The 12,691-nt window shown below is 36.9% G+C and overlaps 1 protein-coding gene across 4 annotated transcripts in view; it reads right to left on the bottom strand.

Annotated features, from left to right (window-relative positions):
- The window catches only part of LOC115414205 (unconventional myosin-X-like), an 89,500-nt gene that overhangs the window by 51,575 nt on the left and 25,234 nt on the right, over positions 1-12,691 (bottom strand). For all 4 annotated transcript variants that reach the window (XM_030127443.1, XM_030127442.1, XM_030127441.1 and 1 more), the window contains exon 2: positions 11,919-12,017. In XM_030127443.1, coding sequence (XP_029983303.1) covers positions 11,919-12,017 — 99 coding nt within the window. The remainder of the gene's footprint in view (positions 1-11,918; positions 12,018-12,691) is intronic.

Genomic DNA, 12,691 nt, shown 5'->3' on the forward strand with positions numbered 1-12,691 from the left:
GTGTTTGCATCTGTTTATCAGTCCTCAGTGTGTGATGTTCACTGACATGCTTGTCTAAGTGATGAGCTGCAGTAATGGTCCTGTTAGTCATGGCTGTGACTGTTGCACAAGCAGAAGCGCTTTCTCACTGACTGCATTAATGGACTGGAGTATTTAATGTATGGAAAAGAAGTGAGAAGACACACAGAACACACACATGGAGATAAATAATTGATACTATGTCCACTTTGGCCAGCTGTAAAGTTCTTAAAGTGCTTTATAAATGAAGTTGGTATGGTATGGTATGGTATGGTATGGTATGGTATGGTATGGTATGGTATGGTATGGTATGGTATGGTATGGTATGGTATGGTATGGTATGGTATGGTATTAGTTTTGGTATGGAGTGTTTTTTCTCTCTCCTGATTAAATTTCTCTCCAAACTCTGTGTGTGAAGTTTCTTGTCTTCAACATCCCTTCTGTGTCTCTCATCTCTTTTTCTCTTTGTACATCGCTTCTTCTTCATCCCTTCCCCCCCTCTGTGTTTCGTCTCTCATCTCTCTGATTCACAATGTCACATCATCTCACTCTCCCTTAATTTACCACTTCTCTTTCTCCTCCATCAGTCTCCTCCCATTTTTTGTTTCTTCCCCCCTTTGTGCTCTTTTTCCATTATCCTCTATCTTGGCTGGTGCCTGATTTCCAATTTCCTCAGTGTGTTTTTTTCCCCAGACAGTTGTTTTGATATGTCTCTCTTGCTAATGTACATAGGCCACTATACGCTCCCTTCGCACAGACGAACATAATGAATAAATGACTCAATATCAGACTGTTCCCTTTAATTAAAGACCTAATTGAAACCAGTTTAGTATAGATGTCTGCCTTTGCAATCCAGGGTGAATTATATATGAACGTACACCACATAATCACTGAGGCTCAATTCTAATGTATTGTTGAATTCAATTCAATTCTACTGATGAATTAGTTATTCAAAATAATGATTATTTCCAGCCTTAATCCTTCCAAACAGCTGATATCTTTTCATTAGCTCTTTCCTGCTGATCTCAAAAAACAATGTCTACTGGATTAAATCACATAAATACCTGGGCTAAGGGGTTTTATGAAGCTGAAGTAATATCAAAGCTGCCCTAATACATAAAGACAGATAAATCATAAAGCAGATAAAACAGAGATGTTTAGGGAAAACCACTCGGGACCACATGTGCAGATGATTCAGAGACATGGACTGCTACCAAGTGGGAAAGTATGTCAGCGACTGAAATAAAAGACAAATGAAGTGGAAGGAAGATGGTTTTTGGAAACATCTCCAACTTTGGCTTCCAAAGCCCTCAGGTGACTTTCAGCACACATCGTCAGTGGATGGCTTTGTGGAACACGACACACCCACACACAATACAAGCAAACAATACATTTGGGTCTAAAATAGCTTATTTTAACCATTCTAAAGAGAGAGAAACTGGGAGTGAATCCGAGAGAGGCAGAGAGATCAACCTTTGGTGATGCAAGAGTGAGACCGAATTAGTCAAATGGAGGCAGATTAGCATCTAAATATGAACATGTATATAAAACTAGAGCTGCAGCAATTACTTGCAACTAATAAATTAACTGACAACTACTTTTATCCATTTTAAATTGCTTAGATTTTTTTTTTTAATCTCATTTAAGACTAGATTCTGAAGTATAAATATATATTTTCGATTTCCTTTTCTCCTCTGTGACAGTAAACTGGATATTTTTGTGTTGTGAACTGAAAAGGCATTCAAGGACATCATCTTGAGGCAACATTTTCTTTGACAATCTCTGACATTTTTTACACCGAACAATTCAATTAATTAAGAATATGATCACAAATGTAATTGACAATGAAAATAATCATTAGTTGCAGCCACACAACGCAATGGAACTCAACAGGAACTAACTCATAAATACTTTAATTACTGCAAGTTCTGGAGACAAAGCTACTAAAAAGATGAGAATGGCACTATCCTACAGCACAGGTACTTCTAAAAAAAACAAAAGAGAGACTACAGTAAAAATACAAGTACAGATTTTGACTTAACTGTAGTCAAAGTGAAAAAGTAAGAGCTCTGCAAAAAGAACATTTCAACTGGCTGTTTCTATGCATCTCAACCTCACATCATATGAATATAATGTAAGATTAAGTTTAAATATAATAAATAACTTCACTCTAATGTATAAAATCAGTCTCCAATGCTAACAACAGAACTAGAAACAGCATGACATCGTTTCACTTCAGTCCAGCTTTTTTTCTGTGATTTTGGTCTTTTTTCATCCTTAACATCATATTAACAATTTTTCATCATTTTTATCTTTAATATTTCATATCTTTTACATTATTTTTGTCTTGTTACGTTTGTTATTGTCCCATGTATGTATTTAGGCTCAAATCAGTCTTGATTTTGAGAAGGTGTGCAATGCAAAAAAAAAAAAAAAAAATCCCCAACATGAATTAAAACCAAAAAAGTAACAAGCCCGGTTTGAAAATCTGAGGGTACAAAAGTAGATTTGCATGGAAATGAAGAGGGTAAGTGTAAAAAATTTAATAAATAAATGAAAACTGCCTGAAAACTACATTAGCAGATCAGTGATACTTCATTATTCCCCATCTCTAAATGTCACCCATTGATCATACATGTGCTTTAGGATGTTTGGATATAGTCTCCATTAGTGGCCAAATCCTACATCATGTTCTCCATAATAAAAGCATCACTCACAGACACACAGACACACACACTGTATTTTCCTTTTGATCATTTTTCCGACTACATTTCTTCATTGTTATCCTGTTCTGTGTTTGCACGTGATCACACTTTCACGCACACATACAGTGCATAGAACACCTTCCACTAAAGCCTCTGATGTCTGAAGCTGCTTTGCATGATTCAGGAGCAGAGCCAGGGGAGACAAGCCCCTCCATCTGACTTCACATATTAGCTGCAGCCGGAGTGAAGAGAGAGAGAGAGAGAGCGGATATGGAGGCAGAGCGAGAGCTGTGGGCACAGTGACCTATATATTCTCTAGACCTCTATCCACCAGCGTCAGATACAGTATCATGCAGTGCAGTACAGTGGAGCACCTGCAGCTGACTCCACTGGTCCTGGATCAGAGCTGGCAGACATTCACGGGTCAGATTAGGATTGGGGAACACTGTGGATGTATTTTGCGTAATCTGAACTTTCTGATCAGGGTTTAGCAATGAGAAAACGAACAGCAGCAGGATAGGGTTTCATGGAAAGGCACAGAGCTGCATCACATAGAAGAAATGGGGTCTTTCAGGACTGCTTCAGTTTCTCAGTTTGAATATTTTACTTCAGTTGGCTACATGCATTTTACTGTATTTATCCTCTTTAGTTCCTGTGCAATGTTAAATATTATATTGACACAAAAAGTATATTTACTTTTAATCTAAAACATTTTGGACATTGCAACCTTAACATATCTATTCATGCCCTTTCCATACGAATGGGGACATTTTTCTTTATGTTTGGGTCTTTTGTGTTAAAGGTATTTTAAGTCACAAAAACAGAGAATTTTCCAAGTGAAGATTTTTATTAACTTTGGTTTGCATGTATCAGTGTAGAAGCAAAACAGACAGATTGGAATACAATGGAATCATACACCGTTTTGCACCTATTACTGCTTTGTGTAATGAACCTGCACTTAAAACATCAAACCCAGGTGAATAAAGCAGTCTTATCATAAATAAATACAGTAGACTGAGATCAGCATGGATACAGTCAGGAGATGGAACCAGCATAATGTAAAGTTTACACTTCAACAACTCAAACCAACACTAAAGTAGCGTAAATGTATAACTTCTCTCACCACTGGGGTTCACTCACTTTCATAACAGATTAAAGTCTCTGCATCTGCTACATCCAATATTATCCACAGTTTTAAGTCCAACAGAAACAATGATTTGTCTGAGCTTTTGTACCAGTTTGTGATCAATTTTATGATGTCATGTGTTGACAGAATTGTTTAAACGATGGATGAAAAAAATACCAGTTTAGAAAAATATCCACAGGGAGTGGATAAAGCATTAAAATATAAGGCATAATGACAAAAATGTTAAATTATTACTTAAAAAAATTAAAATTAATGGTTCTCAACAAGTCTCATCTCAGGACCCACAGTTTCCCATGATCATTAACATGTGACCCACTTTTACAGAATTCAACAAAGTTAATTTATTTCTCACAGATCTAAAGTACTACAGTATGTTATGATGAGTATGATGATACGTTCAGAGCTTGTCAACTTTTATACAGTATGAATAAAATTAACATCATATTTACATAAATATGTTACTACATGTGTTTACACCCAAAAAAGGAATGGGACTGAAAAATGTAAAATGAGCTGTGGTTACTTCACACACATTTATTAAAGCTGTATGTAACTCAGCAGACCTAGATGGTGTAGAACACGTGAAAGATCGTCCTTTAAATAAAAAAAAAAAAATAAAGAAAAATCTGATATATCAATTTATTTGGCACCTTAAGGATTCTGAAGTTCAAATTATCATACACTTCACAAACATAAGGTTCAATATGACGCACCAGTCAGAGCTATGGAGGAATTAGTACAGTTGTCGTCTCTGTTATGTTTTTTATTATCATATTTTTTTTATTTTGTACTTCTGTATTAATTATTATGAATGTCTTGTCTTATTTTACCCTGAATCTGCAATAAATTTGGACGTTTCATTTTTCAATTGTTCGTCAATTTTAAACATTGTTTCAGTTTCTTTCTTCATTTTTGTTTGTTTTTCTCTTTTCGTTCTCATTTTAACCTTTTCCTCAAAAGTTTTTCCTCACCCTAAACTTAACCACAGCTTAGCCATTGTATTTTAAACAAATTCTATGTATATACGTCATTTTGTGAAAGAGTGGAAATCAACCGATGTGGTTTTAGTCAACTTTTAATGTCAGTGTCTGAAAATATATTAAGCAATCTACAGCACATATTTCATGCATGTCTGTCAAAATAAAAGTCATCACACTCCTCTAGTGGAGAAGGCTGGCCCTAGATCTGTAAATGACCTTTAAACATACACATATTTCTGTCCTTTATCACCAAACTGTCTTTTGTGAGCCAATTTGACAGGGTTAAATATGATGCCAGCGATGTGGCTACAGTAGGAACATTAAAATGCAAAGACAAATATGGGTCAGAGGCTCACACAGCAACATCTGCTTGTTTCTGAGCCAGATCAGACAGAATAGGTCATTTCAACACCTTTTATTGGGCAAATTTGACAGACCGTCAGTTTGTCTGTGTGTCTATTAGTCATTTTGTGAGTTTGCACGAGGAGAAAGGCATCCCTGCAGCATGTTCTGTGCTCGCATGAGCTGGAACTGCAGCTTCCACGCATGCTACTGAAATTCAGGTCATATAACACACACTGTCCACAACTCATGGTCAACATTAACTGAGGTAAACAGGTGCATCTTTGTGTAAACTTACGTAATTCTTCTTTTTTTGTCATATATACAGTAGAGTAATATGTTTTTGTTTTGTTTTTTTGTTTTTTAACAACACCTTTATTGCACTTTGGTGTGCATATTGTGGCGTGTTGGAGGAGCAGCTGGGGGAAGTTTCCCAGCATGCATTGGAGCCAAGTAGTTTGGGATAGTTTTATGTGTTTACAGTGTTCTGGGTTTAAAAGAAGAGTAGTTTTTGTTAGATAGCAGAGTTATGGTGTGTTTTACCCTTTTTGTTATTGTTTGTTGTTGTTGTCTTGTGGAATGATGATTTTTTATTGAGTTCATTTTCTTGCACCTTGAGCTAAGTTGCTCCTGTGTTCCAGGACTCTCTGTAGTGGTTAAAAGTTAAATTAAAAGACTTAGTATTTGCTGCTACATCAGTTTCCTACAGTATTCTACATCCAGCTTTTACATGAATACTTTGAAGTAAAGTACATACTCTATTCCCCTAATCTAACCCATCCATTTGCATAAACAGAATATCATTTCACTTTCTTATTCTCAGATAATCATTTTGTTTTTACTGTAAATGTCTCTGATGGAGTTGTAGTATAGTATGTGACCCCAGTGTTAACTACATGAGAGCTAGACCAGTATATGTGTGGATTTTCATTTATCTGCTTCATATCCAGTTCTGCTGACCCAGTTTCAGCACAGATTCATTAAAGTTTCATCTAGTCCGATCTAATCTAATTGTATTATCTACACAGTAAGCCCTACAGCGTTCATACTTGAAACGTAAAGGTAAAAAGTGCATGATCCAGTCCTTTACCAATTCAAGAAGATTAGCTTATCTCTCAATTTACTGGCAAGTTTATCTTCCAACATTCAGAAATTGCAGGTATGATGACAGAAGGACACTGAAAATAAATCTAGTGGTTTCTGGTTCAAGAATTTTGCTCCGTTACAGTAATCTGAGACAGATGAAGTGGATAGAGCATCTGACAGACACTGCCTCCATGTGACAAATTATATTTCAATAATAAAGTGTTGACCTTAGTACATACATCGGTTACACATCAGGTTGATGGATGAGAAACTCCAGGAATGAGCCTACTATGATTGATTAAGACTTGTAACAAAACTGTCTCTGATCCCAACCATGATCTGAACAGTGAATCTAAAATGTAACATCAAACCTGAGATAAAGGGTTCAACAATTTCATAAGATTAGACTGAAAAGGTCTTTTGTGCATCAGTCATTCCTGAAATTAACTGTAACTGAATGTAGCTCCACGTGATGTTGAAAGGTGCCACAATGTCAATAAGAGGCTGAGGGTGGCCTAAAAGGGCAGGTGTAGATCTGTGAAACAGGAGTAGTTCAGGATCTACAAGGCCGAGACCGCTCACACATCCTACATGGTGTGTTTGAGTGGCTCCTGTCAGGACACAGAGGACACGATCCATATTAGTCCCCAAAGGCGTCCATCACATGAGCTCTGATCCTTCCCTGCTCCATCACCATTACTCCATAGTGACTGCTAGTGTGGTGCTCTCTGTGCTTTTTTACTTTCTCCTTGAGGATAAATAAAGCTGAATTGAATTGAACTGAACTGAACAGAATTGAACTGAATTGAATCGAATCGAATTGAATTGACTATTGTAGGTAATTCATTTATCAGACAGGGGTAGTTGTTTGTGTACCTGCTTTACTAGTTTCAGCCACTTCCTGTAGCCTTTGTCAGAAGCATCACATGATGTTGCAGTGACGTGTCTAATAGGCTTCTCAGGAGGATTGGCCAGACAGCAGGCTACAGGAGGTAACTGAAACTAGTAAAGCAGGTAAACAAATAACTACCCCTGTCTGATAAATGAATTACCCACAATAGTTACATTTGGAAAAAAGTATGAACCTTTACCACACTGAATTGAAAGGAAAGGAAAGGAAAGGAAAGGAAAGGAAAGGAAAGGAAAGGAAAGGAAAGGAAAGGAAAGGAAAGGAAAGGAAAGGAAAGGAAAGGAAAGGAAAGGAAAGAGACAGAACGGAACTGAATTGAATTGAATTGAATTGAACTGAGCAGAATAGCTTTGCAGAAATAAGGGCTAGAAGGGTTAGTTTGGGATTTTTTTCCAGGTTTTCTACTTTTAAAAAAATGCTATGCTATGCTATGTTCATAATATTTCATAGTTATGTTCAATGGGCTGCGTTTTCCATCACATGTCATACACTTTACCAACACCCAAACAGCCACTGACTTGGCACATTTTATTTCAGTCTTACAGAGCACAGTAATGTCATGCTTGAACTGTTCTTTATGGAGCAGACCAGGCTATTTCCTGAGGTGGCAGGGGTAGAAATTACTTCACCAACAAAGAATTTCCATTTAGTGGACTTCATTCGACCTCGTCAGGTGAGAACAGAACATACCATTTTTGCATCATTGAAAAAATTTTTCTGGGTTTTGGGCTCTGGCTCAGGCTCAGAACTGCAAGCTTTAACACTGTCCCTGCAGTGAGCTGTAAACTCCATTCTACATCAGAGCGAACTACCTAAATCTCCCCTTATGTTACTATGCATGATAGCATCACTTTTACTAGCCAGTCAACCTGCTGTAACAAACACACACTACTTACAGGAATTGTCCTTCATGACCTAACATTATTAATGGTATTAAAACACATAAAAAAATAACTATAGTCTGTTATTGTTGAAGCTACAGAGATATCTTCAGTGAAAAAATTGTGGAAGGAAACAATTTTTCTATTTACATATTGTAACAGTCTGATACTCAACCAGTTTTAGAATAGTATGTTTTTCCTGACTTATGAAATTATCTTTTAAAACATATCATGTGTAAATAATAAAACAATTCAGTCAGGATCAAAAAATTATTTGTCTCTTTCCATTACTGTCATACTAATGTCATATTTTTTCCAAAGTGTATTTTTCTTCTAAAGTTAAGTCCCATGGGATACAACTGGAAGGTGTGAGATTTCAGCTCTACATAATCTACTGCTTTACCTTGTCATCATACTCTTCCATCAATTACAGCAATTCTGGAGTCGGCTGACTAGTGACATTTACTATATTCATGTTTATTTCAGATCTAAACCAGTCGACTGGGGCAGCTTTAAAAGACATACAGCAGTGTTTCTTTTTCAAACAAAATACTTGAATAACAATTAAGTAACGAATAGCTTCAGTTGGATATGTTGGAGAGTGAAGTGGTTTTGTCTGACTCCCGCTGAATGGCGCACAACTCTAATTAGACACAGAACATGTAAATTAATCTCAGTTTATTCTTAGTCATGATTAAACTGGAAAGGCTCAAAATGATGTTAAAACAGGATGTGCCGCACTGGGACATCTTCACCTGTAAAACTAGAATAATATTTGCTGTCTAAGTGTTCTTTCTCCTTGGTTTCAGCTTTTTTGTATACATTTCACACTGTTAATCACTGCTTTGTACCTGCATGCATGGGTAAATATGAGTAGAGAGGTAGAATATTGCTGATTTGCTGCTGCTGCTAAAGTAGAGGTAATGTGGCTATAAATGATGCAGAGGGTTGCATGTTGCTGGCAGTTATGGCTTGTGCTGATTTGACATGAAGGCTTCTAGTTTTGCAGCCACTGCATTTGTAACCCAGAATTGGTGCGATAGTGAAGTGGGTCAGAGTATGTAGATTACACAAGCAGAGTGACAGGGTAGCAGAGACGAGAATATGAGAAAGTAAGAGGGAAAGGAGAAGCATGAACTGTGGTGGCAACATGTTAATTATGTTAATTATATGTGTTTCCACCATAATTTTTGCATCATATTTTAACTTCTTTGAGCAATTAAAATGTTTCCTACTCAGCTCAATGGTTGGTTGCATCAAAAACGTATCTATGACAAACACAAGGAGAACACGGGGCACATCAGCAGGGAGGTAAGGGGGCCTGGGACTGTTTGCATGGGTCAGTTCCTGTTCTAACAGGGTAAAGCCCCCATCCCGCTGGTTCTCTATCAAATATTCACCACCTCCTGCAGAGCTAACATTTAAGCACCAACAGCAAGCAAAAAGGGAGGGCAGACGGAGCTAGAGAACTGGATGGATGCACGGGAGTTGGGGGAGGTTAGGACATTCATAATCCAGAGCAAAGAGAATGAACACTATAACCAATCCGCTATTTTTGGGAAATGCCTGTCTATCCCTGTCGTGCCCTCAGACAGAAACACGATGGCAGAGACATGAAAAGACGATGCTTTTAGAGGAGCGTTTGTCCAGTGTGGGTCTGAGAGGCAGTGAGACGTGAATTCATTGTACATATGTGAGTGAGAGTGGAGACATGGACGTTCTTTGGGGGTATACAGAGAGGATTGAGCCTCTTGAATTAGAGCCAGGGTCTATTATTAGCTCAGGTTACACACTGCCAACTGGAGGGCGTGTGTGTGAGTTCACACACACGCACACATCAGGAAACTAAAAACATTAAATCCGCGTCCTCGCACTGAAACAAATTAGATAAGCACACAAATACATACTCATAATGAGAATTAAATATTCACTTCCATTATTTTGATAGGGCAGAGGTGTTACAGGGTTAGGGTTGGAGCATCATGACTACAGGACAGGAATGAGCATGTGCATGTGTGCTCCCATAATGCACCCTATCTATTCTAGCTCTCCTCTGGAGGCTGAATGTGTGTCAGGGAGGAATTTTGAATATGTATGAGGAAGAAAAGGTGGAGGAGGAGGATGAAGGAACTGGGGCTGGAAAGTGGAGCATCACTGCCAGAAGTTTATATTGATCTGCACAGGAGAGGATGAACCTGCACAGCTGCTGCACCTTCACTTTGACCTTTACTCAGAAATCAATGAATAGCCCAGATGACACTTCACCAGAAAATACTGTAGCCTCATTCAGCAGTAATCAGGCCTAGTCTAAATTCATTTTATCTAATTTAACTAATCATTTTTTAAATCTTTAACCGTCCCTTTATCAAAGTTGACCATGACAGCCCAGTCAGAATCAACAAAGTATACAGGGTGGGGAAGCAAAATTTACAATACTTTGAGGCAGGGATTGAAAGACAGTGTATGACCAATTAGTTTATTGAAAGTCATGAGAATTTATTTGCCACAAGAAAATTGACATAATAGAAAATGTTTTTATTCTATGTGTCCTCCTTCTTTCTCAATAACTGCCTTCACACGCTTCCTGAAACTTGCGCAAGTGTTCCTCAAATATTCGGGTGACAACTTCTCCCATTCTTCTTTAATAGTATCTTCCAGACTTTCTGGTAATAGTTTTGCTCATAGTCATTCTCTTCTTTCCATTATAAACAGTCTTTATGGACACTCCAACTATTTTTGAAATCTCCTTTGGTGTGACGAGTGCATTCAGCAAATCACACACTCTTTGACGTTTGCTTTCCTGATTACTCATATGGGCAAAAGTTTCTGAAAAGGTATGGATAATAGTGTTAGGTATGATTATGACATCAATATATGTTTGGTTTCAAAACAATTGACGGAGTGCCTGCTGAGAAAAAACAACTAAATGTTCATTGTAAATTTTGCTTCCCCACCCTGTACATCAACAATATGTCAAAAAAATAGAGAAAAGCATTTACCACGTGCATTCTTATCCATTAAAAATACAGATGCAGACATTTTTAAGTACCAGTGGTGTAGTAATATCAAGTTAAGTAGTAAATTTGTAAATGCTAGTGCACCAAATGTGGAGAAACTGGTGTGGTGTTGTTGTTTCAGACATATAAATAAAAACACTGGGCATCTGACAAACAAGTTTTTTTTATTATGTTTACTGATCCTTAATCACAATACTGAGCATTTTAGCAAAAATTTAACTAAAGTAACAAATGTGAATTTCATTTCTTTTCATTTGTTAGTTTATTATGTCATGGACAATCCCAATAAATTAACTGTATAAATTCCAGAATGAATCAATTCATATTGTATCATATAATATGTCAGTATGCCTTTGAAAATGGGAAATGGTGCAAATTAGTTTGGTTTATACGTAATGGGAAGTTGACCATACTGGTGTCAAACAAAACTGTATGAATGAAGTAGCTTAAACTACTCTGAGGCAGTGTTTTGTTTTGGGGTTTTTTGTTTGTTAGCATTAGCGCTAACACACTAACTAGCCAACTACCTAACAGGCAAAACAATGCAATACTGAATTAATCCTCTCATTAGCTGATGTTTTCACCTTAATTTGTGCAGAAATGAGGCTTTTTTGTCAGTTAGTTATCAACTGAGCCTGCTAAATTTATGTATAAAGGTACATTTTCTTATCTTAATTCAAATCATTCCAATATTTCTTTGATTCTGAAGCACACCCAAGTTCTTCACAGACAGAGCTAACATACAGTATATGATTTTATGTGCCATGTAAACAAAGCAGTTATAACATATTATAAATGTAGATGTGTGTGTCTGTATGAGTACATTTCTTACCTCTCCATAGTCAGTTGTGAGAACGAGGGTTCCATCTCCACAGGAGTTGACAGTAGCAGGAACAAACTGCTCCTTCTCTTTGACCCACACCCGGGCCCCCTGGATCACACACAGACACACAAAAAGGTTAGAGTTACACAGTGGATCTCAACCCATGCAATTACTTATCATTTGGCATGTTACTAAAGACATTCAACTTGGATTTTTTTTTTTTTTTAACATTATAAAGACTATTTAGGTTGCAGATTTTTGGCCACATTCAACTAACATATATGATGGAAATACACTTTAACAATGTCAAGTGGTTTAAAATGTTAAAAAAAAAAAAAAAAAAAAAAAAAAGGGGAAGTCTGGCTTGAATCAGTGCTACTGAACAAATACGAATCACTCACTGGACTCATTCCCTCTGTCGAAATAAACAGCTCATTCTAATTGTCACTTGAATGACTATAAAATAATAAAACAGGACTATGCATTTTATATTCTATTTATATAAGAGTAAGTTTTTGCCAGCTTTCTATAAATAAATGCCTCTGTTGTGATTAGGGATATAACAATTACCGGTATAATGATAAACCGTGGTAAAATTCCCAACGGTTAGTATTACTGGTTAAATTCTAATTATCAGTAACCCTATAACACCAAATGTATCATATCTGACACTTGAGTTTTGAACCCCTCTACATGATCAGTGTGATTTTTTTTTTTTTTTTTTTAAACCTGGTGTATACAATTAGATATTTGCAATACACAGATAATACACCAGGGGGGAG

The sequence above is a fragment of the Sphaeramia orbicularis genome, chromosome 22 (genome assembly GCF_902148855.1).
Source record: "Sphaeramia orbicularis chromosome 22, fSphaOr1.1, whole genome shotgun sequence".
Lineage (NCBI taxonomy): Eukaryota > Metazoa > Chordata > Actinopteri > Kurtiformes > Apogonidae > Sphaeramia > Sphaeramia orbicularis.